The sequence below is a fragment of the Aquarana catesbeiana genome, linkage group LG01, assembly GCF_042186555.1.
Source record: "Aquarana catesbeiana isolate 2022-GZ linkage group LG01, ASM4218655v1, whole genome shotgun sequence".
Taxonomy (NCBI): Eukaryota; Metazoa; Chordata; class Amphibia; order Anura; family Ranidae; genus Aquarana; species Aquarana catesbeiana.
The window spans coordinates 868,275,242-868,302,911 of NC_133324.1; the positions used below are offsets into that span (position 1 = coordinate 868,275,242).

The 27,670-nt window shown below is 41.4% G+C and overlaps 1 protein-coding gene across 2 annotated transcripts in view; it reads right to left on the reverse strand.

Annotated features, from left to right (window-relative positions):
* Positions 1-25,799, reverse strand: part of LOC141117138 (ADP-ribosyl cyclase/cyclic ADP-ribose hydrolase 1-like) — a 61,704-nt gene extending 35,905 nt beyond the window's left edge. Inside the window, exons 1-4 of one of the 2 annotated variants that reach the window (XM_073609788.1) lie at positions 25,472-25,799; positions 10,596-10,725; positions 8,857-8,992; positions 672-754 (exon numbers count right to left, since the gene is read on the reverse strand). In XM_073609788.1, the coding sequence (XP_073465889.1) occupies positions 672-754; positions 8,857-8,992; positions 10,596-10,725; positions 25,472-25,686 (564 nt within the window). In that variant the 5' untranslated portion in view covers positions 25,687-25,799. The remainder of the gene's footprint in view (positions 1-671; positions 755-8,856; positions 8,993-10,595; positions 10,726-25,471) is intronic. The other variant, XM_073609781.1, reaches the window with a different exon arrangement.
* Positions 25,800-27,670: the final 1,871 nt, after the last annotated feature.

The following is a 27,670-nucleotide window of genomic DNA, read 5'->3' on the forward strand; positions in this document are numbered from 1 at the left end:
GGTCCTGAGGACTGGAGTTGAGAACCACTGGGTTAGAGTGTGTTATACCGCGTGGTAGGTTGCGACCCCTCTCAGCTAGCAAGGAGAGGTATGTTTCACGTCAGGCCCAGGAGGAAGAGATCTCCCCGCAGGCTATTTCTTCTTTTATAGCTACTCCCAGCAATCTCCCTGATGGTAGTAAAAGCTACTGTATTCTGAAAATTACAGGCGCATAATCATGTAAAGCAATTATCAGTCTGAGGAACTACTCATCCCACAATCCCTTTTGCTTGGCTCACAAACATGATGTCATCCGATAACACTGGGCACTAGAGGGAAATGATGTACGGAAATACCGGAGGATTACTATATGCATATATGAGGCCCCACGGAAAAAGACTTCTGTGAGGCCACATATATATGTACAGTCGGCAGGAAGGGGTTAATCACGATTAAGCCCCACATGGGTGAAATGCATCAGGGGGTTCTTCTATGAGTGGAGAACAAAGCTGAAGCCAATTCTCATCATTTTAGCTTTACAGTCCGCTGATCCTGTGTGCAGCTGGGCGCCATTTTCTTGTAGTCTAAGATGAGTCTGAGGAGCCTTATATTGTATATTTCCTTCAGGAGCATTAGAGCAGTACTATTTTTAGTTTAGTTTACATTAGTGTAGATGCAGTCATTACACTTACAGTAGCAGAGGCCATCTTCCAGAAAGAGGAGCGAGAATTGTTGGCACATTCATTCCATGCAGGACACGCATTATAGTTCATCCCTGAAATGAATCATATAAATGCATAAGAGGCATATACACTAATTATGTCTCCATATCAAGTGTTGAAGCAGGCAGAGACAGCACTGTGCTTTTTTACACCTTTCTATCACTCATGACCATTTGTTCAGTGATCTATGTGGTACAAAAATTCCTACAGGTCTAAAATGGAAAGAGATACATCTGCTCTGCTGGAGACTCTCTGTTATCAAGACAATGCCGAAGGCTGGCCATACATGATGCATTTTTTTTTTTTTAAATTAATTGATTTCTCCATCCACAAATTAGAGGTGAATGGGGGAATCTCTTCTGTTGAGCTATTGTATTCTGACAGTGGGGAGGCTTTCATTTCACCTGAAGACGTTTCTTGTAGCGAAACGATGCGTCAGGCACAGTATCTCTGTATTCATTCACAGTATTCTGAATATAAAAAGAACTTGTTTGAGGTCTTTATTTCAAACATAAATTGCACGTGGTGTATTGTAGATTGAAAGGGACATTACCTATGTTTGATGTTTGTGAATACTGAGAATAGCACTTTCAATGTATGGTTTTACATGTAGCCAGTGGCCCTTTCCTCCGAGCCATTGCCTGGTCACAAGTGCAACTTCTGTGACCCTGGCAGTTCTGCCTCTGGTGTTAGCATTATTTTTGTCTTTTTTTTTTTTTTTTTACTTTTTTTAAAAAAATTTTTACAAAATATTTTTTTCATTATTTTTTACAGTTTTTAGGAGACAGAGAAGAGAGATTGAGGACATAGCTTTCAATCTCCTTCTCTGCAGCCTCATCTGCACAGAATGAATGGACAGGAATAGCTCTGTACAGAGCTTCCCATTCATTCACGAATTGAAGCAGTTTACTATGCTTGTTATAAATAAACAGAGTCAGTGATCAGTACGGATCACTGACTCTCGATTCACAAAAGGAAGGGGCTGGTAAATGACACAAAGTACCCAATAGTAAGGTTAACAATTATTTATTAACCACTTGCTTACTGGGCACTTAAACCCCCTTCCTTCCCAGTGCAATTTTCAGCTTTCAGCGCTGTCACTTTTTGCAGTCATACAACACTGTACCCAAATGAATTTTTTATCATTTTTTCACACAGATAGAGCTTTCTTTTGGTGGTATTTAATCACTTCTGAGTTTTTTTTTTTTGCTAAAAAAAAACGAACATTTGGAAAAAACAAAAAAACAAAACAGTTTTCATAGTTCGAGCGGAGCTAAGTAAGTAAGCAATGTGTCTGCAGTGCACTCTCAGTGTGTAGTATGAGTAGGCAACTGGTACCTACACTCTATAGTATAATTGTTTGACCAGAACCTCAATCCTATAGTATGAGTCTGTAACCAAAACCTCAGTTTTATAGTATTATTCTGTGACCAGTACAACAAGCTTCTAGAATTATTGTGAGACCAGTACCTCAGTCCTATAGGATAAGTGGGTGACAGGCACAGCAGCCCCATAGCATCACTCTGACCAGCACAATAGCCTGTGGCCCTATAGGATGAGTCTGTGACCAGTGCAGAAGCCCTATAGCATGTGTCTATGACCAGTCCAGCCACCCCATATGAAAGCCATACACTCAGCAGGCAGGAATGTCAGTAGCAGAGCATAGCTATCCTCTATAGGTTAGAAGAGTGGCTGCATGCAGATAACATTTCCCATAGAATAGTGTGAGCTCTCCCATGACATGTCATGTTCAGAGGTTTGCTGTACATGCTGGAACTAATTGCATAGCTCCCAACTGTCCCTGATTAGGAGGGACTGTCCCTGATTTGGAGCAATGTCCCTCTGTCCCTCATCCCACCTCATTTGCCCCTCATTTTGGTCTGATCTATATAGTTGTATAAAAAATGCACTTTTTATCTTTCAAAAAGGGTTTCCTAGTGCTAAACCTTTCATCTGATTTCTAAATTGCTGCATTTGTACATTTTAAAAGCCAATATAAAGGAATAGTAGTGGTAAAAAAAAGTCCTTGTGGATTTAATAAACCTTTTTTTTGGTTAATTCTCCTTTAAGGGGGTGTGGCAGGGGGCGTGTCCTATTCCTACATACATTTGTTAGTAGGTGTCCCTCATTCCCATCTCAAAATGTTGGGAGGTATGTAATTGTCTTTCATGAAGTGTGACTGGATTTCTGCTGGGGTTGTAATGTGGTTAATGCTGATGTGTGTGCAGGTATGGGTACAGTACTGCAGTTTTTAAAAAGGCTTTATGTATGTACTGTATGTGTGTGTGTATGTATAGATGTGTGTGCATATATGTATATGTATGTATGTGCGTTTATATATGTGTGAGTATGTATACATGTATGTATGTGTGAGTACGTATGTATGTAAATATGTGTATGTGTATGTGAGCTTATGTGTATGCATGTGTATATGTATTTATTCAAGAAAATCGTAGGCTCTTACATCCAAAACAAAACGGTATTCTATATATTTAAACCAGCCGCGGCTCAAGCCAGCCAGCTGGTGCGTGATGACGTCAAGACCTCTAGCTCCACCCGACCTGTTTCCTCGTACAAGGCTTTGACTGGGAAAGGAGGCTGTGTCTGGATGTCACACACCACTCTACTTAAATATGCATAGGCAGGAGAGACACCGGAAGCACCATTATATGCTATATCCTTGGGGGTCATCAGTATATGCTGAACATATTAGTACCCTTCGTTCTAAAAATTACACAGATGGTTTGTCTATATTTATACAAGATACTGAAAACAAAATAAATACATCCGACAATTATAAAAAATTGCATGTACCCAATTTTCAATATTAGACATCTCACAAAAACAATAGTTACAATATCACATCTGATTTCAAAAAAATGTTTTAAAAAGGAAACACTGAAAATATAAAGTGTTACCTATACACCTGAAAAAATATATATATAGATAAAAATAAAAAATGAAAAGAAAAATGATTTAAATTCCTCTATTTTCACTGAAATGTAGCGGCACTAATCTTTTTTCCCTAAATGAGTCCCGCCTCCTTTTCTGGCGTCACTATAGAAGGGAGATGAGGAATCTTTGTGTTCATTTATGTTGAGTGTTAACAACTACCAATGGGGATTAGATTCACCCATGAATGCAGTAGAGTATCAGTGAATTTTTTGGATTTGGTAAACTTTAAAGAGGAGTTCTACCCAGGGGGGCCGTCAAAAAAAAAAAAAAAAAATTAAAAGTCAGCAGCTACAAATACTGCAGCTGCTGACTTTTAATTGGACACTCACCTGTCCCTGGGTCCAGCGATGCGGGGGATCGAAGCCCCGCTCGTCCCCCCCCTCCGCTCGTCGGCGCCGGCATTTCAACTGTGGGCGCTGGGCTGTGGCTTCACAGCCTGGCACCCACTGCGCATGCGCGAGCGGCGCCGCGCGCCGTGATTGGCCGCTCAATCACCTGGGACCTATAATGGGTCCCAGATGATTGACAGGAGGGAGGGAGCAGAGCGGAGCCCTTCCTGTGCCGAGGGGGAAGTGATGTCACCAGCCCAGGCAAAGGAACAGGCAGACTACGAGGGACCACCTAGCAACAGGCATTTAGAGGTAAGTGAAAAAAAAAAAAATATCCAAATGTTTTTTTGTTTTTTTTTTTAGAATTTTTCCAGGTATTTTTGTTTTTTGGGTGGAACCCCACTTTAAAGAGCAAGGCTCATTATTAACTAAAACTTTTTTAAAGACACAGACAGAAATGGATACATTCCAATAGATAGTTGTCATCATCCCATCTGGCTCAAAGCCATACCCAAGGGACAATTTCAACGCATTAAAAGAAATTGTTCCCGCCTTGGGGATTTCGAATCTCAGGCCATTGTGTTGAAAGGCCGCTTTATGGAAAGAAGGTATGATTCAAAGATTCTTGATAAGGAATTACAAGAAGTTTCTCTCCTGAATAGAACTAATTTATTGGTCCCCAAAACAAGAGATAAAGAAAATACTAAGAATGGTTTTGAGTGGTCTTTTTTAACCACTTTTTCATCCCAGTTCTGGTGGGTCAATAAAACAATCAGAAAACACTGGCAAGTCCTAAAGTGTGAAAAATTATTGGGGCCTACACTTCCTGACAAGCCAAAGGTTCTATATAGAAAAAATCAAACCTTAAAGGACCTTTTGGCACCTAGTGCCATAGACCCACCCAAAAAAACTAACATGTTTGGGAATTTGAAAGGTTTCTTTCCATGTAAGAGGTGCACAGTGTGCAATAGCTCGAAAACCATTAAGACCTCCACTTTCTCCTCACATGTCGCTTCTAAGGCTTATACAATTACTGATTTTATTACCTGTGGTACTATAGGGGTTATATATCTTCTTAGGTGCGCGTGTGGCTTCCCGTACGTTGGGAGGACCATAAGGGCACCTAAAGTATGGATAGGGGGAACACCTTTCTAACATACGCAGGGGATTCATTGGTCATAGTGTCTCCTGGCATTTTCACCAGCATCATAATAGGGACCCTTCCCTACTCCAGGTTATAGATATAGAAAGGTTTATCCCCATTGGAGAGGAATTAACCTAAAAAGTGGATTTTTGATATCCAGTGTTACAGTCCCCTGGGACTCAACGTGGAATGGGATATTAATTGTTATATAGATAATAGTTAGAACAGTGTCCTCTCATTACCCCACTTCGCCCCTTTCCTTTACATATATATTTTATGTATGCTTTTTTTTGCATGCATCTTTTATGTATATATATATATATATATATATATATATATATATATATATATATATATATATATATATATATATATATATATATATGTTTTTTATCATCCCATTTTATATCAATTGCATAGAATACATTTTGCTGAAATTGTTGTACTAATATACACATACATATATATATGTATATATTTTTTATATACATTTTTTATTTTTTTATTTTAATAATTTTTTGGTAGTAATAGGGAATAGGTGGATGAGACAGATCATTTTAGTTTCATCCTAACTTTTAACAATAGTGCCCCATCTCAGTAAAAATAGAGGAATTTAAATAATTTTTCTTTTCATTTTTATTTTTAACTATATATATTTTTTTCAGGTGTATAGGTAACACTTTATATTCTCAGTATTTCCTTTTTAAAACAATTTTTTGAAATCAGATGTGATATTGTTTTGTGAGATGTCTAATATTGAAAATTGGGTACATGCAATTTTTTATAACTGTAAACTGTAACTGTAACTGTGTTGTTTTTCAATATCTTGTATAAATATAGACAATCCATCTGTGTAATTTTTAGAACAATTGGTAGTAATAGGTCCAGCATATACCGATAACACACAAAGATATAGTATATAATGATGCTTCCGATGTCTCTCCTGCCTATGCATATTTAAATAGCATGGTGTGTGACGTTCAGACACAGCCACCTTTCCCAGTCAAAGCCTTGTACGGGGAAACGCGTCGGGTGGAGCTACAGGTCTTGACATCACAATGAACCAGCTGGCTGGCTTGAGCCACGGGTGGTTTGAATATACTGAATACTGTTTTGTTTTGGATGTCAGTGCCTAGGATTTTCTTGAATAAATACCTTTTAAGTCGAGTACTGCATGAAGCATCTTCTTTCCATTTCATAATATACTCCACGGGTGGAGTCTATCTTGCAAAAGGCTCAGTGGGGAATATCGCAACAGTAGAGAGCCGCTATAGGAGGAAGGATCCCGCTATCTGAAGAGTCTGTGGATACACGGTCTTCAGCCAAGTGATCCCTCCTGTGTGTGACTGTATGATCTCTATAATCTGAAATCCATCAAATCTGGTAAGCGGCGTTGTTTTGCCTCACTTTTTTGATGAACAGAAAAATCGTTTGCTCTCCTGAAAAGTCCGTCCTTGTTGTTTGCATCGACTCAAGCACTCTATGGACTATAATGCATAATATTGTTTTCACCTAATCACAGCACACGTTTTCTTTTTTTACATGCAGAGTTTTTTTTGTTTTTTTGGTTGCGCATTTTTACTTGTATATAATTACCCACTGAATATTCAGGTTTTTTAGATGCAGCACCAGTTTCTTTACATATAAAAATGTATATAGTTTTGGGGTTTAGCGCAGATATTCTGCTATACATACATTTTGGAAACATGTCTTGCTGCATTGTTGCGACCAGGAGAGAACCTCAGCACGAAGCCAATCAAAAGAGGGGTTATGCCTCTGTAACACAGGATAACCAATAACCAGCGGAAACGTAGGTGAGGAAATAACTTGGAATTGGATTATCTCATGGTGAAGAGCCCCTACGGCCATGGACAATGGAACAGCCTCATGAGTCACATGGGCAGGCTGTAAAGGTCTACTACTTCTAGTAGTTGAAGTGCTAGATTTACACCCACTAGAAGGAAGCAAGGATGTCAAGATGGAACCCAGTGAAGTACTTAATGTGCCAGAAACCCTGGCTTTCCCATCAACATAGTAGAGAGAGAGACTGTATATGAATTAGAGCCTGAATTAGAGCCTGAATCCGAGCTTGAACCAGAGCTGGAACCAGAGCTCAAACTAGAGTTTGAACCAGAGCTTGAACAAGAGCTAGAACCAGAGCTAGAACCAGAGTTTGAACCAGAGCTTGAACCAAAACTTGAATCAGAACTGCTGGAAAATATCTACTCCAGAGTGAGGCAGAAAATATGCCCCCCCAAAAAGACTGAAGTATGATACTTTTGTAAAAAATTCTACTGCTCAGCATCCTAGTGAAGCACTCTCATGGTGAAGAGCCCCTACGGCCATGGACAATGGAACAGCCTCATGAGTCACATGGGCAGGCTGTAAAGGTCTACTACTTCTAGTAGTTGAAGTGCTAGATTTACACCCACTAGAAGGAAGCAAGGATGTCAAGATGGAACCCAGTGAAGTACTTAATGTGCCAGAAACCCTGGCTTTCCCATCAACATAGTAGAGAGAGAGAGACTGTATATGAATTAGAGCCTGAATTAGAGCCTGAATCCGAGCTTGAACCAGAGCTGGAACCAGAGCTCAAACTAGAGTTTGAACCAGAGCTTGAACAAGAGCTAGAACCAGAGCTAGAACCAGAGTTTGAACCAGAGCTTGAACCAAAACTTGAATCAGAACTGCTGGAAAATATCTACTCCAGAGTGAGGCAGAAAATATGCCCCCCCAAAAAGACTGAAGTATGATACTTTTGTAAAAAATGCTACTGCTCAGCATCCTAGTGAAGCACTTTGATCCATCCCCTGACACTACTGGGTGGGCCACTAATTTGTTACTGGCCTGTCATGAACTTGATATGACCCTGCCTGACAATGTACATATTTTTTTGTTAAAAAATCCCTCTTTGCATCTTCTAGTTTGTCATATATTTAACCATTCACTTTCTTATGATATAGTGAGGTGATCCTACAGTTTGTGCTCTGTCTTCGGGGACCAAAGACTTTCAAGTGAGGGGAGAATGTAGCAACATGGACGACAATTGCAACAAACAGCTATTCCCTACCCTGTCTGTATATCATATTGCCCCTCTAGTGCCGGCGTTACTAGACTGACATCATATTTGTGAGCCCAACCAAAGGGATTGTGGGACTAGTAGTTCTATCAGATGGCTATATCCCAGGGATCCTTGCTATCATCACAGAGAGTGCTGGGAAGAGCTATAAAAGAGACCAGAGATCTGCCCCATGCTCTCTTCTTCCTGGACCTGGTGTGTGAAGGATCTCTCCGTGCAAGGGGAGTGAGGTCACAACCTACCACGCTGTCTACAGTCATACGACCTGACCGAGAAGGGGTCCAGCGTTGCCTGCCGCTGTTGCAATTTGAATGACAATTGTGTGGTCATAATACACTGTACGAACAGAAATTAGTTTGACAGGGACACAGGGGGCCCCATGATCTTCTATTGCCCGGGGACCCCATGAGTTGTCAGTCCGCCCCTGGTAACAGACACTCTCAGCTTAGACAACTGCAGTCAGCAATCCTGCTGGGAAGCCATAGGCCAATCTGAATAATGTGTCCGGGTTTCAGGCAGTGTAAAACCCGGACACATGATTCCAAACCCGAACTGTCCAGGTGAATCCCGGACAGGTGGCAACCCTAGCATGAGGCCTTACTTTATATAGATCTATCAATATACATGTTTTATTCACCAAAGGCTTACCTGGACCAGCAGTCCTCCCACACCACATAAGGCCATTGAATAGGAAGCCTAGGAAAGTGTCCTCCAGGGTCATAAAACTTTCAGTGGCTTTTGTATAACGATGAACCAGATCATTTGTTCTACTCCACAGAAGACTCTTAAATAAAACATAATACATTCAGTTACTAGAGAAAGTGACTATTATTCTACATGCACAATATACTTGAATGTACAGTGCTATGTGATTACACTATAATTTGTAATGACAGGGCTGAATAGTACTCATCTGCGCCTGTATTCTGCACAGTATGAATTAATTTTATGTCTTTTTCTGCTGCTTTTTCTATGTCTGTTACCAATAAAAAAAAAGTTATAGAACTCCAGGTATGGCAATTTTTACATACTGTAGGTACCAGTGGTGGCCGGTAGTAATTTTTTGGGGGGGGCGGCAAGCAGTTCAACCCCGCCCCCCCCCCGTCGGTCGGCGGGCAGCTTCCCTTGCTCAGCGCTGACAGCTTTATCTTCCTCTGCTCTCCATGGGCATCAGCAGCCTTCCATTTCCTCACTCCTCCTCGGTGGCCAATCGGGAATCTTCTCTTTTCGGCCAATCGGAAAACGGGTCTCAGACCTGCTTCTGATTGGCCAGATTGAGGATCGGTGTTACAACAGTGAATGTTCATTCGCTGTTGTAACACCTGGGTGGGCTCATGGCGCAATGCTCTGTGCTCCGAGCCCAGCCTATTAGAACCTGTGGCTGTAATCAGGTGCTTCAAAAAAACACCCTTACCGCTGTAATTCAGGCGCCCGGCGTCCTGAAAAGGGCCGGACTCATGAAACGGACACTTTGCATGAATCTATCCATTATTCATATAGGGGGTGGCGTGGATAGAAGGTGCGGCGCCTGGGCGCCCCTAATGGACGGGCTGCCACTGGTAGGTACATTGTTCCAGCTTGGAAATCTTCCAATGGAGACACTAGTTCTGGTGACCTGTTGGACCCCAAGAAATTCCCTACATTTGCAGGGATTTCCTCTCACTTCCTGTTTGGCTATGGGACAGGATGTGAAGAAAAATCTCCACAAAGACGAAAAAAATCTGATGGTTTATAACCCTCTCTTACTCTATCCAAAATCCCCCCAAAAAAGTTTTGCATATAGTTCTACTTTATTGTTGGTCATACACAACTGGAATTTCGTGTGATTACTGCTGCAAAATTCTAGCCATGGGTGGTCCTGTCTGCAAACTTCATTCTGAAAATCAAATGTGCTGGGCAGAAAATTATTGGCGAAATAGTGATTGCAGCCAATCAAACACAGTCACTGTTCAGGTATTTTGACAGCGGTGGGAACAGTGGCTGTCACAGCACAATAACTGTCAAGGAGATTCCTCCATCCACCCTGTTTAGCGGGAATGGGAGAATCCATCGATGGTCAAGAGAAATCTTAATGCATTTGCTTAGCCTTCTTAAATCTTAATCATCTGCTTCCAGTGGCCATACAGGCACTGGAAGCAGATGATTGTATTTTTCAGGCTCTGTTCAGTCTGCACTGGAAATACTTTTGCAGAGTAAAATGATTTCAATTTTTCACATAACACAGTCCATGTCCCAAGCAACATTCGGTTCACTGACTGGTTGAAAGAGAAGGTTCAATATAAGCTTTCAGACCCCACAGTCATAGTGCAACATGTTGATGTCCATGTGTAATTAATCTTTCTAATCTTGTGTGGGTTTATGAGATGGTTAAATATGTAATGAATTACCTTATCACATGGGATTGTTTGTTCTGTCACTTGGGCTAGTTTTTGGTAGTCTTCCTCTGTGATGTTGCATGGATCTTTCCTAAATACTGCATCTGTTAGTTCTTGCCATATTCTATTGCAGTCCTTCACCCTTTGGGAGAAAATATAAACTGATCACTTTTTGCTTTTGTATACAGACTAGACATGATCATTTTGCCGATGTCTACTATGCCAGACTATTGTGGGGTAGATTTACTAAAACAGGAGCACTCAGAATTTTTTGTAGCTGTACATGGTAGCCAATCAGCTTCTAACTTCACTTAGTTCAATTAAGATTTGACAATAAAACTTGGAAACTGATTGGTTTCTATACAGAGCTGCACCAGATTTTGCACTCTCCAGTTTTAGTAAATAACCCCCACTGTTAATCTACCACAAATGTGATGTGCAAATGTTATTTCAGCTTTGATTTTTTAAATAAACCAAGCGTTTACTTTATGAAGACCCCTTTTTTGTGATTTACATGTTCATTACATGCTTAGGATTGGAGAGCTGGAAACAATATCTGCATGCTGACTGGCAGGCTTCACTAAAAAGCACTTATTGACCTCCTTGAGGTCTGTGTTACAAGGTGAGAAGACATCTTCACTGAGCGGTGGTGGTCACTGTTGTCCAGGCTGTTTTGCACATGTTTGTATACACAAATTTATTTGCCAGATCAGAATCTGCTTAAAGATTTAAATTGGACTGCATATGGAACTTTCACTTAGTCACTTCATATTTCACGTGTGTGGCATTTGAGACTTTGTTCAGGACTTATTTTTATTTGCATTATTATATTATTTTTCTGTTTCATAATTACTTTAGTGTTTGTAGTGTTGAGCTATTTGTCAGCTCAAGATTGCTTAAAGTAGAACTATAGGCAAAACTTTTTTTTCATTTTGGATCGAGTAAGGGAGGGATATAACCCCTGTCATATTTTTTTTTCGCTATCTGTGTCCTATTGCAGAGATTTCCCTTCACTTCCTGTCCCATAGCCAAACAGGAAGAAAGAGGAAATCCCTGTAAATCAAGGGAATTCCCTGGGGACCCCCAGGTCACCAGAACTAGTGTCCCCATAGGAATATTTCCCTTCTATTACTTTTCTGGGGACAACCCAAAATTTTGGTAATTTATTTTACTTGAACTTTCAATGATAATGGTAAACAGGACAAATAGAGATCATCAATCTCCTTAGCGGGGACACGGACTGCAATAAAAACTGACAAGAGTTCTAATCCCTCTCCACTCTATCCAAAACTAAAAAAAAAAGTTTTGCCTTTAGTTATACTTTAAAGATTCAAATTGGACTGTGTATGAGACATCTATTAAAGGGGTTGTAAAGGTAAAAATTTTTTCACCTTAATGCATTCTATGCATTAAGGTGAAAAAACTTTTGACAGTACCGCCGCCCCCAGCCCCCCCCCGTTTTACTTACCTGACGCCTCGAATCTTCGCTGCTCGTTCTCGTCATCTTCATTGCAGCTCAGCCTGGTCGCTGATTGGCTGCAGTGGATGGATTGAAAGCAGCGCAGCCATTGGCTCGCGCTGCTGTCAATCACATCCGATGACGCGGCGCGCCGGGGGGCGGGGCCGAGTGATACAGCGAGCGGCTATAGCCGCCGGCTGTATCACGGGAGCGCGCCCGCAAGCACTCACCACCATGCGAGCCCTCGCATTAAGGTGGTAAATGCTTGCGGGGAGGAGCTGAAACAGCCGCCGAGGGACCCCAGAAGACCAGGTTCGGGGCCACTCTGTGCAGAATGAGCTGCACAGTGAAGGTAAGTATAACATGTTTGTTATTTAAAAAAAAAAAAAAAAAATTTCCTTTACAACCCCTTTAATTCACTTCATATTTCACATGTGTGACATTTGGGGCTTTATTTAGGACTTATTTTTATTTTCGTTAATGTGTTTTGTTGTCTTATATCTATTTTCATGTTTGTAGTGTGGAGTGCTTTACTTTTATATGATTGTTTTTTATGTGTATATTAATTGTATGTGTATCACGGACCCCCGCAGGAGCTGCTGATTTAAATTGGGTTGTTGCAATAGGCCCTTACCTGTAGTTTCACCACACCAGGAACTTAGAGTCTATATTGAGCTTTGTGTCCAACAATGTATGCACCAGTCACTTTATTCTGTTTTCAATGCTTTATTGCAAAACTTGAAAGGAAGTAGCAGTGAAGAGGTAGAAAGGGAGTTACAGGAGAGTTCAAATATTTTTTTCAGATAATTGAGGAATCTAAGATCTTAGAGACGAACACACCTTCAGTCCAAAGATCTTTGTCCACCCGGATAGGTCTCTCTCACTGACCTAGCAGCCGGAGTGGAGCACGAACAAAAAGTCTCTGCCACAGACTTTAGAAGAACAATATAGCTGTACAATCCTCTGTCACAGGACGTAATAGTTTTAGATGAACAGCAACACAGTACCAGAACCTTTAAGCCGACCTGACAGTACTGTGCGGTAAGTTAGGTTAAAATGCATCCTCCAATTGAGTCACCAGGCCCCTCTTGAGATACCAGCCTTCTGCATGGTCCTCTCCAAGATGAGTCCTCCCCTGGATCTTCTCAATTGCTTGGCTTTTCCCGCAGGACAGACAGCACAGGACCACCTCTAAACCAACAGGCACCAGACGACCTCTGGGCCTACTTATAGTAACGTAGCCTCGGGCCAGCATGGTCCCGAGACTGAAAAGAAGCTGTTACATACCTTTAGGCCAGGAGGGCCAGCAGGTAAAAAAGAACCAAAAATGGCATCTGCCTCTTAAGTACTCTCTCCCAGAATGCATAGCAGTGGACCACCTCTACCGAGTTACCTCTGAGAAAGAAGAGCACTCAATACACTTCAGCCTGTTGCTTTCCAACACTGGTCTGTGGTGACAACGACACCTACAGACACCTACAGACAACAATGTGGAACTACACGCAACACAGCCAATGCTGGAACAGAGGCTAATTTAGCCATGGATTAAATCTGAACTATATACATAACAGATAACCCCCCTAATTTACATATAAGCGCCTGATCAACAGGAGCAGAGCGCTACACATGTTTAGGTGGTAGCAGTTCTACTTATCTCTCCATGGTGTGATATATTTTCTGTCTTCTGTGATATTTAATAGCGCAGGGATTTTTTATTATTTATTTGGATACAAACAATTGCTGAGATGGAGGAGCTCATCCATATATCCCGAGATACTCCCTCCAAATTTACGCATACTTGGACATGTTGACTACACTTCTAAGAGTCTGTGGACTATGCCCACCTTTTGACTAGTTCCTCTTAATCATTTGTATATTTGAGGATAGCCAAGTCCATTTGTACTTTTCAATCTGAGGAAGACGGTGGCCTACATCACGCCTCTCTTTCTCTTCCATGTTCAGCCATGCATTTGCTACCTTTTTCTCTTCCCTTCCCTAAACCTCTTTATTCTCCCCTCATTTCTTTCCCCTTTAATTCCCTCTCTCCCCACACCTCCTCATTTTCTCCCTCCCAAACCATTTTTTTTTTTCGGGACATATTGCCTTCACCTAGCCACATATCTAGGTCCTGATATGTTCCTCCTGGAACACAAATTATGCTAGCTGGTATGGATGATAGGAGTCTGGTTCCTTACAGCGTTATATTACACTTGTTGACAGCCTTGGTCTTTTTTACGCTTATACCTACTTCTATGATATTTTCCCCTTTCATTTTCCTTTTTTGTACTGAATGAATTGCATCATAACAACCCAATGGGAAATTTCATATGATATGTTGTTCTGTATCTTGTGAACTTTTTGCCATGTGAGCAAGATCTGTACAAGTTTTTTCTGTCTACTTTGTATGTGGGAAGCCCTGTGCCTCCCACCACTGTTTCTGTGTGTTTTGTCTTTTTTTCTTTGTTTCATTAAAGTCTGAAAAAAACTTTTTGGGAAAAAAAAGAATGTTATCTTCTTTTTAAAGCATAATAAACCCATTTTATTTGACCCAGGGTGTATGTTAATCCATCTTTCATGTTGCCCCATGTAGTTTGATTGAATAAACTTTTTTTAGAGACTCTTTAAGGAGTTTTTTTGTTAGCATTTCATGCTTCATACATGTTATACACATCCATCATTTTCACCTCTAAATTTCTAGCAACATCTGACAATGACATTTATAAAAGACTGAATATGTTTCCAGTAAGCGTCCTCCCATCATCTAGGTGCAGTAATATAGACACAGTGGAGTTGATTTACTAAAACTGGAGAGTGCCAAATCTGGTGCAGCTCTGCATAGAAACCAATTTGATTCCATGTTTTTTTTTTCTTTTTTTATCATAGCTTAATTGAACAAGCTGAAGGTAGAAGTTGATTGGCTACCGTGCACATCTGCACCAGATTTGGCACTCTACAGTTTTAGTACATTAACCCCAATGGGGGAGATTTACTAAAGCTGGAGAATGCCAAATCTGGTGCAGCTCTCTCAATCAAATCCAGTGACATGGGAGCCGGGGGCCGAGTCCTGCTGCTTGTGTCAATGGAAAGCTGTTCTCTGTGGGGGTATTCCATGAAGAGGAGGAGCCAGGAGCACCGCCAGGGGACCCCAGAAAAGGAGAAAAGCCTTGCACAGAGCAGGTAAGTATAACATGTTTGTTATTTAAAAGAAAAAAAAAAAAAACCTTCACTTTAATTGAACAAGATGGAGTTACAAGTTGGTTGGCTACCATGCACATCTGCACCAGATTTTGTACTCTCTAGTTTTAGTAAATCAACCCCAGTGGTTAAACATGAGTAACAAAGAGTAAAGATGTTTTTTATTCAGGCGTCATGCAGCACAATTCAAGCAGATACACAAAGAAGGGCATAGACATGTTGTGCAAATGTTAAAGTGACTTTTTTATTTCTTTTTTTTAAATAAACATGTAATACTTACCTGTTCTGCCTAAGGAAATTGAGTGGCCCTGATCCTCCTCTTCAGGGGGCCCCCGCTGGCGCTCCCGAGTCCTCCTCTACTCGGTGTGCCACCATAGGAAGCTGGTTCCCTTGGTGGCATACCTGCGGGTTTGATCCTGGGCCGCAATGCCTGTGTCTATAGACCATAGACCATAGCTCCTTCATCACAGACCATAGCTCCTTCATTACAGGATTTGACTGACAGCAGCGGGAACCAATGTCTCCCACTGCCTCAGCAAAGACTGAGAGTGGGGAGAGCCATTACAGATGGGCACAGTGCTGGATTGAGTGAGGACTCTAGTGAGTCTAGGACTAAGTGAGGTAAGTATTAGGGGGGTGAGGGGGCGATATTACTACATAAACATTTTTTACCATAATGCAGGGAAGGCATTAAGGTAAAAAATGTTTAGGCTTTACAACCGCTTTAAGCACAACAAAGCACTTTGAAATTCAGGAATCTGCTTACCCACACCATCATTGATCTTTTAAATTACACCAAACTACCATTACGTATGAAGCTTTGACAGGTTAATAGTAAGGTATGAACATAAATGTTAAATATGTTTCTTCTTAAATCTAACACTGTGCTTCCAATACCAAGGTCATGATGTCCATTCTGCCCACATATGACGGTAGCTGCCCGAAACCTAACATCATTATCTTATCTGTTCATTTTCCACACATCAAAGTCACTGTCATGTGTCAGAGTCGCAGACCTACATGGTTACATTTGAGCATCTGACAAAGTGCAAAAGTCTCTTTACAGTGTATATGGCGCCATTCACATCAGTTACTGCCTCTAAAAGAATTTACATTCTATTCCAGGGACAATTTATAGCCGCTTTCATGCAAACAAAATTTCCAGTCCTGCAAAAGGAATGTATACCAGGCTGACTTTGGTTACAGCATGTACATATGAATGTCTTCTACATTGCGCCAGAAACCCCAACACTGCAGAACACTCCGGTAGAAATCCTGAGGCCCCATACAGCATAGTTGCCAACAGTCCCAATTTTCCCGGGACAATCCCGATTTTGAGACCCTCGTCCCGATCGGAGGCTGTCCCGAATGGGGATTTGCCCAGGGAAAATCGGGAATGTTTGCAATTTACATTTTTTGGAAGCTGGCTGCAGGAATATTGTGCCGCCACCGCCACTAGATTGCTCCCCCTTGTGTTCAATGGAGAGAGGAAGGGGGCTCGATCCGTGCAGCCAATGAATCGGCTTCTCCTCTCGCACGAATCAGCCCCTCCCCTCTCCACTGAACACACGGCGCCGGCGGCCACTGTATGTGCTCACTGCTGGGGCCTGGGGAGCGTTATGGGAGGAGAGGGTCTGCACTGATGGAGGGGGGTCTGCTGAGGGGGTCTGCTGAGGGCATCTGCACTAATGGAGGGGGGTCTGCTGAGGGGGTCTGCACTGAGGGAGGTCTGCTCTGAGGGGTCTGCACTGATGGAGGGGGGTCTGCTGGGGCGTCTGCACTGATGGAGGTCTGCTCTGAGGGGGTCTGCACTGATGGAGGGGGGTCTGCTCTGAGGGGGTTTGCACTGATGGAGGGGGGTCAGCACTGATGAAGGGGGGTCTGCTCTGAGGGGGGTCTGCACAGTTTTACTGCTACAGGGCGGCACCTCTCCAGAGATATATATATATATATATATATACTGTATATATACATGATTCGATTCTTCCAGGTAGGGGGCATGCATGCGTGCTTCCGGTGGCTCGCTTCGGCTGTATTTGCAGACTCGATGTCCACCGGCACCCTCTGATCATCAGGCTGAGAGACTGAACAGCGATCTGCATTTAAACAATTCAGATTGCCGTTCTGACAGTGGGGAAAGGGTGGAATTTGTGTCCCTGCAAAGCAGGGAATAAATTCCATCTCTTCCCCTAGTAAAAGCACCTCACACAGTACACATAAACACTGGTTAGGCACACATTTAACCCTTTGATCGCCCCTGATGTTAACTCTTTTCCAGCCACGCCATAGTGTCATTAGTACAGTGACAGTAAATATTTTAAGCACTGATCACTTTATTAATGTCGCTGATCCTCAAAAAGTGTCAAAAGTGTCAGTTAGTGTCAGAATTTCCACCGCAATATTGCAGTCCTGCTATAAGTCGCTGATAGCCGCCATTACTATTAATAAATAAGAAAATAAGAATATACACTTATTGGGATTTCTTTACCAAAAATATGTAGCAGAATACATATTGAACTAAATCTATGAAGAAATTTGATTTTTTTCCCCTTTTTTTTATTGAAAGGCTTTATAGCAGAAAAAATAAAAAAAATATTGTTTTTTGGTGTTCTATTGTTCATAGCGCAAAAAAAAAAAAAAAAAAATGCAGACGTAATTAAATACCACCAAAAGAAAGCTTCTTTTTGTGGGGGAAAAAAGGACATACATTTTATTTGGGTACAGCGTCAGTTAAAGTAACGCAGTGCCATATCGCAAAAAATGGCCTGGTCATGAAGGGGGTAAATCTTCCAGTCAAGTGGTTAAACTGTTTTTATTTTTATTACTGGTTTGTTATTAGACTGTGAGACAAAAAAGGTGCACTTGTAGGAAAGTCACATGTGGGACATACATACATTCTACAGAAAGGAGTCAATGGTGGCAATCAAATCCAGGGCCCAAAGCTACAGAGCAACAGTTCTAACCACTCAGCCACCTTTCTGCCCACATACTGGGCACTCGGTCACATATCAAAATCTGAACCTCAAATTAACTTGTACATACTTACCCCTCTTATGCCTTCAGGAATTTACAATGTAACATGATAGGCTGGTTACCTACAGCTACGCATGAGAAATTTCTGGAGGCTGTGTCATGTTTCATTTGAACACTTACTATAGATTTTGGAATGTATATTCATTTATTCACATTACAGAACAAGATTTTAACATTAAAGGCCATACACGAAAAGAATAACCTGTTTTTTAGCTGTGTTACCTTTGCCTTGGGCATTCTGCAGAAATGTGACTCTAGTAGAGGTTTGATAAATAGAAATATCTTAGAATTTTCCTTCTCTCATCTTTTTAGGTTATCTAAGCTTCCTGGGTTATTACCCAGTCACTAACAACATTTAATGTCACAGCAGGGCCGTTCTACTCAAAAGGTAAATTGGACCTTAAATGTTTTAATATCCTTTTAAAGAAATAACGTCTACCCCAATGCACACAGGAAAATTAGCCATTCTGCAGACTAAATTTCAGTTAAGTGGGAATTAAAGTGGTATTAAACCCAAAAACAAACATTTATTATATTACCGCTTATTAACACTTAGATGTGATGGCTGCAATAGTTTTCATTTTTAATGCTTTCATTCCTTCAACAGAACTAAGTGTCCTGCAGATGCAGCAGTTAGAAGGTTGAGACAAACCGTTTTCCGCTGACAGGGGTGCTCACAATGGTCGGATTTTATTTATTAATGCAAAACCTTTATCGCAAAGGAAAAAACAGTTTGATGTAACTGTTTAACCGCTTAAGGACCGCCCCACGTACATACACTACGGCAGGGCGGTCCTTAAGCACAAAATCACGTACCCTGTACGTGATTCCTGTGATCGGCTCTGGGGCGCTCGCTCGCCCACCCGCAATTGTTCACAGGAGAGGAAGAATTGCGGTCTGCCTATGTAAACGAGGCAGACCGCCATTCTGCCAGAGAGGAAAATGAAGATCTTGTGTTTCTGCTAAGCAGAAACACAGATTTCTGTTTTCCTTTAGTCAAAGCACATCCCCCACAGTTAGAAAGCACTCATAGGGGCACTTTGATTGCCCCTGATGTTAACCCCTTCCCTGCCAGTCTCATTAGTGCAGTGGCAGTGCATTTTTTTAGCACTGATCACTGTATTGGTAACATTGGTCCCCAAAAAGTGTCACTTAGTGTCAGATTTGTCCACCGCAATGTTGCAGTCCCACTAAAAATCACTTATCCCTGCCACTACTAGTAAAATATATAAAAAAAAATAAAATCCCTAAATCTATCCCATAGTTTGTAGACACTATAACTTTTGCACAAACCAATCAATATACGCTTACTGGGATTTTTTTTTACCAGAAACATGTAGCAGAATACATATTGGCCTAAATTGATGAAGAAGATGATTAGATTTTTAAATTTTTTTTATCTGATATGTTCTGTAGCAGAAGTTTAAAAATATTGTTTTTTTTATTCAAAATTGTCATTCTTTTTTTGTTTATAGCGCATTGTCATGATGGATATGGCTACTAAATGTAATGTTCCATTATCCACTATGTTCTTGGCAAATCCTCGGATACATGTATAGCCTTTGGGGCTGCAACTAATGATTATTTTCATAATCGATTAGTTGGCCGATTATAATTTAGATTCATTGATTAATCGGCTAAAAACCTAAAAAAAAAAGTTTGGTGTATAATTTAGTTACCGTATTTATCGGTGTATAAAAAAAAACTTTTAGGAGGGAAGTTTAAGGAAAAAAACTTACATTTAAAAGCCCATCAATGCAGCCTTATCAGTGTCCATCTGCAGCCTTGTCCATCATTGCAGAATGATCAATGTCCATCTGCAGCCTTGCCCAGTCCGATTGCAGCCTTGCCCTGTCTCATTGCAGCCTGATCATTTTTAAAATTAGTGCCGCCGAGATACCCATAGCCAGATGTCCTATGTACTCGGCTCCTCTCGGCTCCTCTCGCAGTCCCGCCCCTTGGCCCGGCTCCTATGATGGACATAACAGAGGTCCAATGGCGGGACTGGGCATGACTGCGAGCGGAGCTGAGAGGAGCCGAGCCTAGCCGAGTACACGGTACACTCGGTTATGTGTATTTCGGTGGCGCTCGCTCCTCTCCCCCTCACAGTCAGTGGGGATCGGCGTATAACACGCACCCACGATTTTCCCCTGATTTTAAGGGGAAAAAAAGTGCATGTTATACGCCGATAAATACGGCAATATATAATGTTTAAAAAAACACAATTTATGCTTGAAAAACTATATGCAATGGTAAATATAAATAACCATCTATATGGTTAGGGAACAAAATATTGAATACACTCTGAGAATAACAGAAGAGATGTATATACTATTAGAGGTTGAATCTGGTACATACCATCAGACTCAGAGATCAAAATTTTTATTCAAAGAAAAAAAAAAAGGTAAAAAGACATAAAATGCTGTTTTGCAGATTTTCAGACAGGATTGTAATATAATATTATAGATGACAGACTCCCTTGTCATAGGCAGGTAGCTTTATACTAGTTACCTTCACATGCTGGCCAATTTGTTTTAAGAACATTCATTTAATTTTTCTAATCGTTAGTGGAGTTAAATTGATGTTCAATCACAGTTAAGGGAAAATTTGAAGGAGCAACATAGATCTAACACTTTTTCAGACAGTGTATGTGGTTTTTACATTCATTTTAAAATTGAATGTTTAAAGCAAGTGAAATTTTTGTATGATATTTGCCCATTCATTGAATGTACAAAATTCTAATATTTGAAAAGGTACACATATCTTAACCACTTGACATCCGCGCTATAGCCGAATAACCGGCTACAGCTTGGACCTGAATTCCCGGGAGGCCGTCATATGACGGCCTTCCCTGTGCACGCGCCCTGTGATCACCGAGTCACTGAGAATCAGGTGATCACCGATCTGAGTAAGGGGCCGGTCCCGGCCCCTTACCATGTGATCAGCTGTCAGCCAATGACAGCTGATCACATGATCAAAACAAAAGCTCTGTGATCTTTTTTTTTTCTCCTCACGCTGACAGCGCGAGGAGAAAAAAAAGCCGATCACCGGCTTATCAGCAAAGGACACCAGTCCCGAAGAGGAAGAGGCAATTCTGCCTCAATTGTGCCATCAGTACCCCCTGCCAGTGCCACCTGACATTGCCACCTGACAGTGCCCACAGTGCCCACCAGTGCCACCTATCAATGCCCATAAGTGCCACCTATCTATGCCCACAACTGCCACCTATCAATGCCCACTAGCGGTGCCAATCAGTGCCACCTAGCAGTGCTACCTATCAGTGTAACCGATCAGTGCCCATTATTGCCACCCATCAGTGCCCATCACTGCCACCCATCAGTGCCCATCACTGCCACCTATCGGTTTTAAAATTTTATAACAAAATGTAAAAAAAAAATGTTTTTTGGGTTTTTTTTTTAAATTCGGTCTTTTTACATTTTTTTAACAAAAAATAAAAACTGTAAAGGTGATCAAATACCACCAAAAGAAAGCTCTATTTGTGGGGAAAATTTATAAAAAATTTCATTTGGGTACAGTGTTGTATGACCGCGCAATTGTCATTCAAAGTGCGTCAGCGCTGAAAGCTGAAAATTGGTCTGGATAGGAGGGGGGTTTAAGTGCCCAGTAAGCAAGTGGTTAAAGGATTAACTTGGAAATCTGCCTGTGCAAATAAAGAAGCTCTGTGCTGAGAAATAAATTAAGTATACAAAGTAGTTCTGAAGTTTGCCTAATAGTGCCTACACCTACCTGCATAGCGCCAGACACTAATCCTATCCGGCACCTCAAACCTCAAACATCCTGGTATAGGGCACATTTATACACTCCTAGCTTACCATAAGTGGTCAAACACCATCATTCACGCTATGATCCATTCACTGATCAATGAACTGAAGCCAGTGCTGTAAAACTGGAAGCAAAAGCAAAGTCTGTGTGTAAGCTTACACTGCCGTACAATGGACGAGTAAAATTGTTTAAAGTAACCCCCATTACCAAAATTAAAGCAGCCAACTTTTTTCTGTAAAGTGTAAGTAGTTCATTCTACCTCTGTCTATGCCACCAAACTCCAGTCTGTTGATGAAAAACCATCCCTTAAAGTTTTTGTTGGGTAACCAACTCTTCCATGAGAGTCATTCACAAAAATTTAATTACCCTAACAGACATCAAAGGATGATTCCTCATTCAGCACCCAAGCAACATTTTGCAGTATGAGCAACAGGAGAGGTATTTACATGCTTCCTTTGCAGGTAAATCATTTTGGACACTTTACTTTACTTGAAGGGGTTGCTTTCAAAAGTCCACAAATTTTTCAGTTGAGTTGAATAACCCTTTGGTTTCCCTAATCTCCCAGTAAAACCTTTCTGGTGTAATGTAACTACAGTAATATCAACTAAATAGGACATTTAAAGGTGGATCGAAATTCAGCCAATTCAGCAGGACCAGTTGAATTTCTATCCATGTGTAGCCATTCCCGCATGACAGAAGTCGTTCTAAAGATCGACTTCTGAAAATTTTTTTCTCAATCAGTGACTGCAGCTGCTGATCAGTGTATTCTGACAGCGTAGAGTTCCCGTTGTCAGAATTCATGAAGGGGAACAGTTACAAAAACTGGTGCACACAGAATTTGGTGCAGCTCTGCATAATAACTATTCAGCTTCTAAGTTTTATCCCAGGTTCACACTGTTCCAACATGAAAGTCTTGCAACTTCCGATCCGACATTGCCCTGCAACTTCAGTCTAACTTTGATCTGACTTAATGTGACTTTTTACAATCTATGGCATTGAAGTCATATCAACGTCGGACCACAGTAGTGCAGGAACCTTTTCTAAAGTCGGAGCAACTAGTGTCGGATCAGTTAAGATGGCTCTCATAGGGAAACATTTAATTTGACATGTTATGCGACTTGTGCTCTTGTGCTCTCACAAAAACTGAGAGCACATGTGATCTCACAAGTCAGATCCCATGTCACCCGAGTGTGAACGGGGCCCTATTGTGAAAGCTTAAAGTGTTTGTTAACCCAGGCTGATCCTGTCAGTTTCTACTCTCCGCTCTCTGCACTGACTCCGATCTATCAGGGCTGCTGAGCCCTGATACCGGAGTCATCCGTACATGACTTCATCATCCGCAGCCTGCTCACCTGTGTCTGTGTCTCCCTCTGTCCTCTCCCCCCTCCCCTCTCTGAGTGTCAGCTCCCAGATCCTCCCCTCCTGCTCTAAAAAATGTTTTTTTTTTCTATAGTTCCCTCTGATATAGAACATTAGGCTCTGCAGTGCATGTCATTTATAAAAATATGCATTATATGCTTACTTCAGACTGCCGTTTGGCGCTCACGTGACTGCCCGCCAGTCTCCTCCCCTCCTCTCCTGTTCTTGGCTGATTTCCCAGCACCTCCCCCTGCAGCTATCGCATTGGGAGAGGAGACCAGCAGACAGTCAGCTGAGCACCGAACAGCTCTCTGAAGTAAGCTATTATACCGCAAATTTTTATAAATGACATGCACTGCGGAGCTTAATGTTATATATCAGAGGGAACTGTAGAAATGTTTTTTTTACCTTAACGAACACTTTAATTAAACAAGCTGAAGCTACTATGCAGAGCTGCACCAGATTCTGTGTGCACCAGTTTTAGTAAATCTCCCCCAATGTCTCAGTTGGAAGAATTTCTCTATCCACGTTAATTGTGTGAATGAAGGAATCCGCTGTCTGAAAGAAAGAAAAAAGATCCATCTATGGCCACCCTAAGCCCCCATTCACTCCTGAGCGATTTGTGTGTTTCCACAAGTGCTTCAATGCATGACACCAGATTTTAGTGTTATTCTATTGTGCTCATTCACATCTGAAAAAAACAGGAACTTTTTTTGAGCATGATCGTCTATATTTGGCCTCAGTAGAATCCAATGGGAATTTTTAAAACGTGCCAAAAAAAAAACCACACACACACACACACAGGGGGTTATTTACTAAAACTGGAGCGTGTAAAATCTGGTGCAGCTCTCCATAGAAATGAATCAGCTTCCATTTTTATTGCCAAACCTTAAGCTGAACAAGCTGAAGTTGATTGGTTACTGTAATGCACAGCTGCACCAGATTCTGAATACACCAGTTTCAGTAAATCACCCCCATAATGCAAAATTATTTATTTATTTATTTATTTATTTATTTATTGCATGATTTTGTGCCTAAAAATCACTCTTGCTCCTAGTAACTAGCTTTCCATTGGCTGAAAAAAAAAACAATGAAGCCTGAAAATGCCTGAAAAATGTTCTCACGCTCAAGTGTGAATCCATTGCAAAGAACAATGGATAATTCACCTTGTTGCCTGCTTCAGTTTTTGGTGTTCTGACCCTCTAACAATAAATCATACACATTAGCAGGGTTTTTTTTCTCAAAGAATAGGTGCAGGAACTCCTCCCTTCCGAGTCACCCCTTGACTCCACCTTCTACCCACCTCTGAGCACCATTCCTTAGGTTCACCCCTTACCCACCACCCAGTACTGCCCCTTTTAGAGAATACAGAACCAAGTATCATTTTGTGGTACTAATTATTTTGTATGGAATTTGTTAATGATAACAAGAAAGGCAGTAAAATAGATCTAACAGCAATACATCCCAGTGACAATAGATCCACCCTAGCAACAATGGGTTCCCAACAGCCAGCATCAATAGACCTTTCAGCAGCCAGATAGATTAGATCCTTCACTCCACAGTAGATCCCTCCCAGACCCCCTCCCAGACCCCCTGTAACATAAGACCCACCTCAGCAACAATAGACCTCCCAGCAACAATATACCCCCCTGCAAAAATAGATCCCATTCAGCAACAATAGATTCCCGAGCAGCCAGCATCAATAGACCCTCCAGCAGCCAGCAATAAAGACCCCCTCCCTCAACAGTAGATCCCTGCCAGCAACAATTGACTCTCCAGCAACATAAGACCCAATCCCAGCAACAATAGATCCCCTACGAGCAACAGAAGACCCCCTCAGCAACAATAGTCCCCCCAGCAACAATAGACCCCCTTCCTCCGCAAAAATAGATCCCCTCCAGCAACAATAGATTGCTGGAAGGCAGCACCCCTCGCCATTCAGTTCTGGAGGTGCCGGAACTGTGTTCCCCCACGTTCCTGCTGAAAAAAAGCCCTGCAGATTAGTATTAATAATAATATTACTATTACAATAATGTATATGGAAATCACTTGAACTCACCCAGTGGCTGGATACAGGGACATGTAGTGGTAGCACCGTCCTACAACAATGTTTCTCAGATTTGGCGTGGTTCCTGGACCAGTGTACCTTTTGCTTGGTACTTTAGCAATACGTTGTGCCTCAGCATCACCAAAACAGGATGCAAGAATTACAACTGCTAGAGCAAGTATACTCTTTCTCCATAGGAGCCTGCTCATCCTCTCTTGTGTATTCATACTAAGGCTCTAATTAGGATTGCAGCTTTAGAATGTGCTACCCACGCCTGTATGAACAGTCAGACAAGTCAGTGAGCGGCTGCTGCTGAATTTATATTCTGTTTGGTCCTCCCTCCCACTCCTGTTTACAGCTTATACAGACAGGTCTTTTGTGAAAATTTGAAAGGGCATACTCTCTCAGCATGACAAGAAGTTTCTAAAAGAAGAAAAAAAAGGGGGAAAAAAACAACACATTTTATTTTCCCTAGGCTCACAACTTAAACTACTTTCACCTTTCGCAGTGATTACCCACAGGCTACAGCAATTTTCATAGTTTAGATGTGAGTCTAATGGCTTCGGTGACACTTTTATAACTAGAAAAGCTACACTTTCTGGGGAAATTGTGTGAAGTGTTCTTGCCTCTACAACTGGAGTGGGCGGAGTAACTGGGTGGAGTGGCTTGAGTAACTGTTTTGTGGTTGGAGTGGCTGGAGTAACTGTGAAAAGTGTTAAAAAGCTTAATATTTTAAAAAGTATAAATAGTAGTAAAAAAAGTTGAAGAAGTCCCATCATTAGCTGAAAGAGCTGAACAGTTTAAAAAAAAAATTTTTTTTTTTTTTTCAAAAATGATTTTTTTTTCAAAAATGATTTTTTTTTTTTAATAATTTTTTTTTTCAAAAATGATTCTTTTTTGTTTCATGGGGCGGTCATAATGGGGCGGTCATTTGGCTGATCATGGGGTTGTCAGCTTTTGTCACCTCCCACTCTAGTTTTGAACATTTCGCCATTCATTCCTATGGGACCAATTTCGCCACAAAAACAACGATATTTCGTGAACCATTTGGCGAAACGTTCCACAAAGTATTAGCACACCAATTAAATGACATTGAGGCCAGATTCACACTGGTATTTTTCAGCTTTTCACAAAGTTCCACAAGGTAATAGCACACCAATTAAATGACATTGAACATTTCGCCATTCATTCCTATGGGACCAATTTTGCCGCAAAAACGACGATATTTCGTGAACCATTCAGCGAAACGTTCCACAAAGTAATAGCACACCAATCGGGAACAATCCGCACGTTTCAGTATATTACTGTCTATGTAGTGTAAAAGCTGTGGGAGGCGTTAGGGTGGTAAATTTGGCTATAATAATAATAATATATATGTGAGATAACAGCAAGTGGTCTTGCTATGCAAGAACACTTAATTACAGATGACACTAATGCCGCGTACACACGAGCGGAATTTCCGTCAGAAAAAGTCCGATGGGAGCTTTTCATATTCTGACCGTGTGTATGCCCCATCAGACTTTTTCCTTCTAAAATTCAGACAGACTTAGATAGAGAACATGTTCTATATTTTTCCGACGGAACAAATTACTTGTCTGTATGCTGTTCCGATGAGATTAGCAGAAGGAGCCCAAAGGGTGGTGCACTTCCTTTTTATAGTCCCATTGTACGTGTTGTACGTCACCACGTTCTTGACGGTTGGATTTTGGTGTGACCGTGTGTATGCAAGACAGCTTGAGCAGAATTCTGTCGGAATTCCGTCGGAGAAACCTTCAGAGTTTATTCCGGAAGCAAAACCGCTCGTGTGTACGCGACATAAAGGGTCAGTTCACTCTGTCATGCTATGCAGAAGTCAGTAGCCAGAAGATTCTCCTCGAATGCAGAGAACAGTCTTGTTTTTCAGGTTATTGGCAGGTATTAGTGCCCTCTAATCATTGCCCCTCCTGTAGTGATATAAAGGGTGAAGACTGTGCCTCTTCATAAGCCAGCTGTGAAAGATTTTGAAATGGCCTCTACAGACAGTAATAATAAGTAAATGAAAACCTTTAAAAGTAGTACCATCATCCAGAAATATGTTAAAGGTAAGGGGGGGTTGGGAGCCTGGTCCCCAACCAGGTGCTCATCAAAAAGACTAGGGGGCAAATGAACTATCTCGTCACAAATGCATTAAGGTAAGCTCATGTATGAAAACAATCATAAAAAAAGATATAC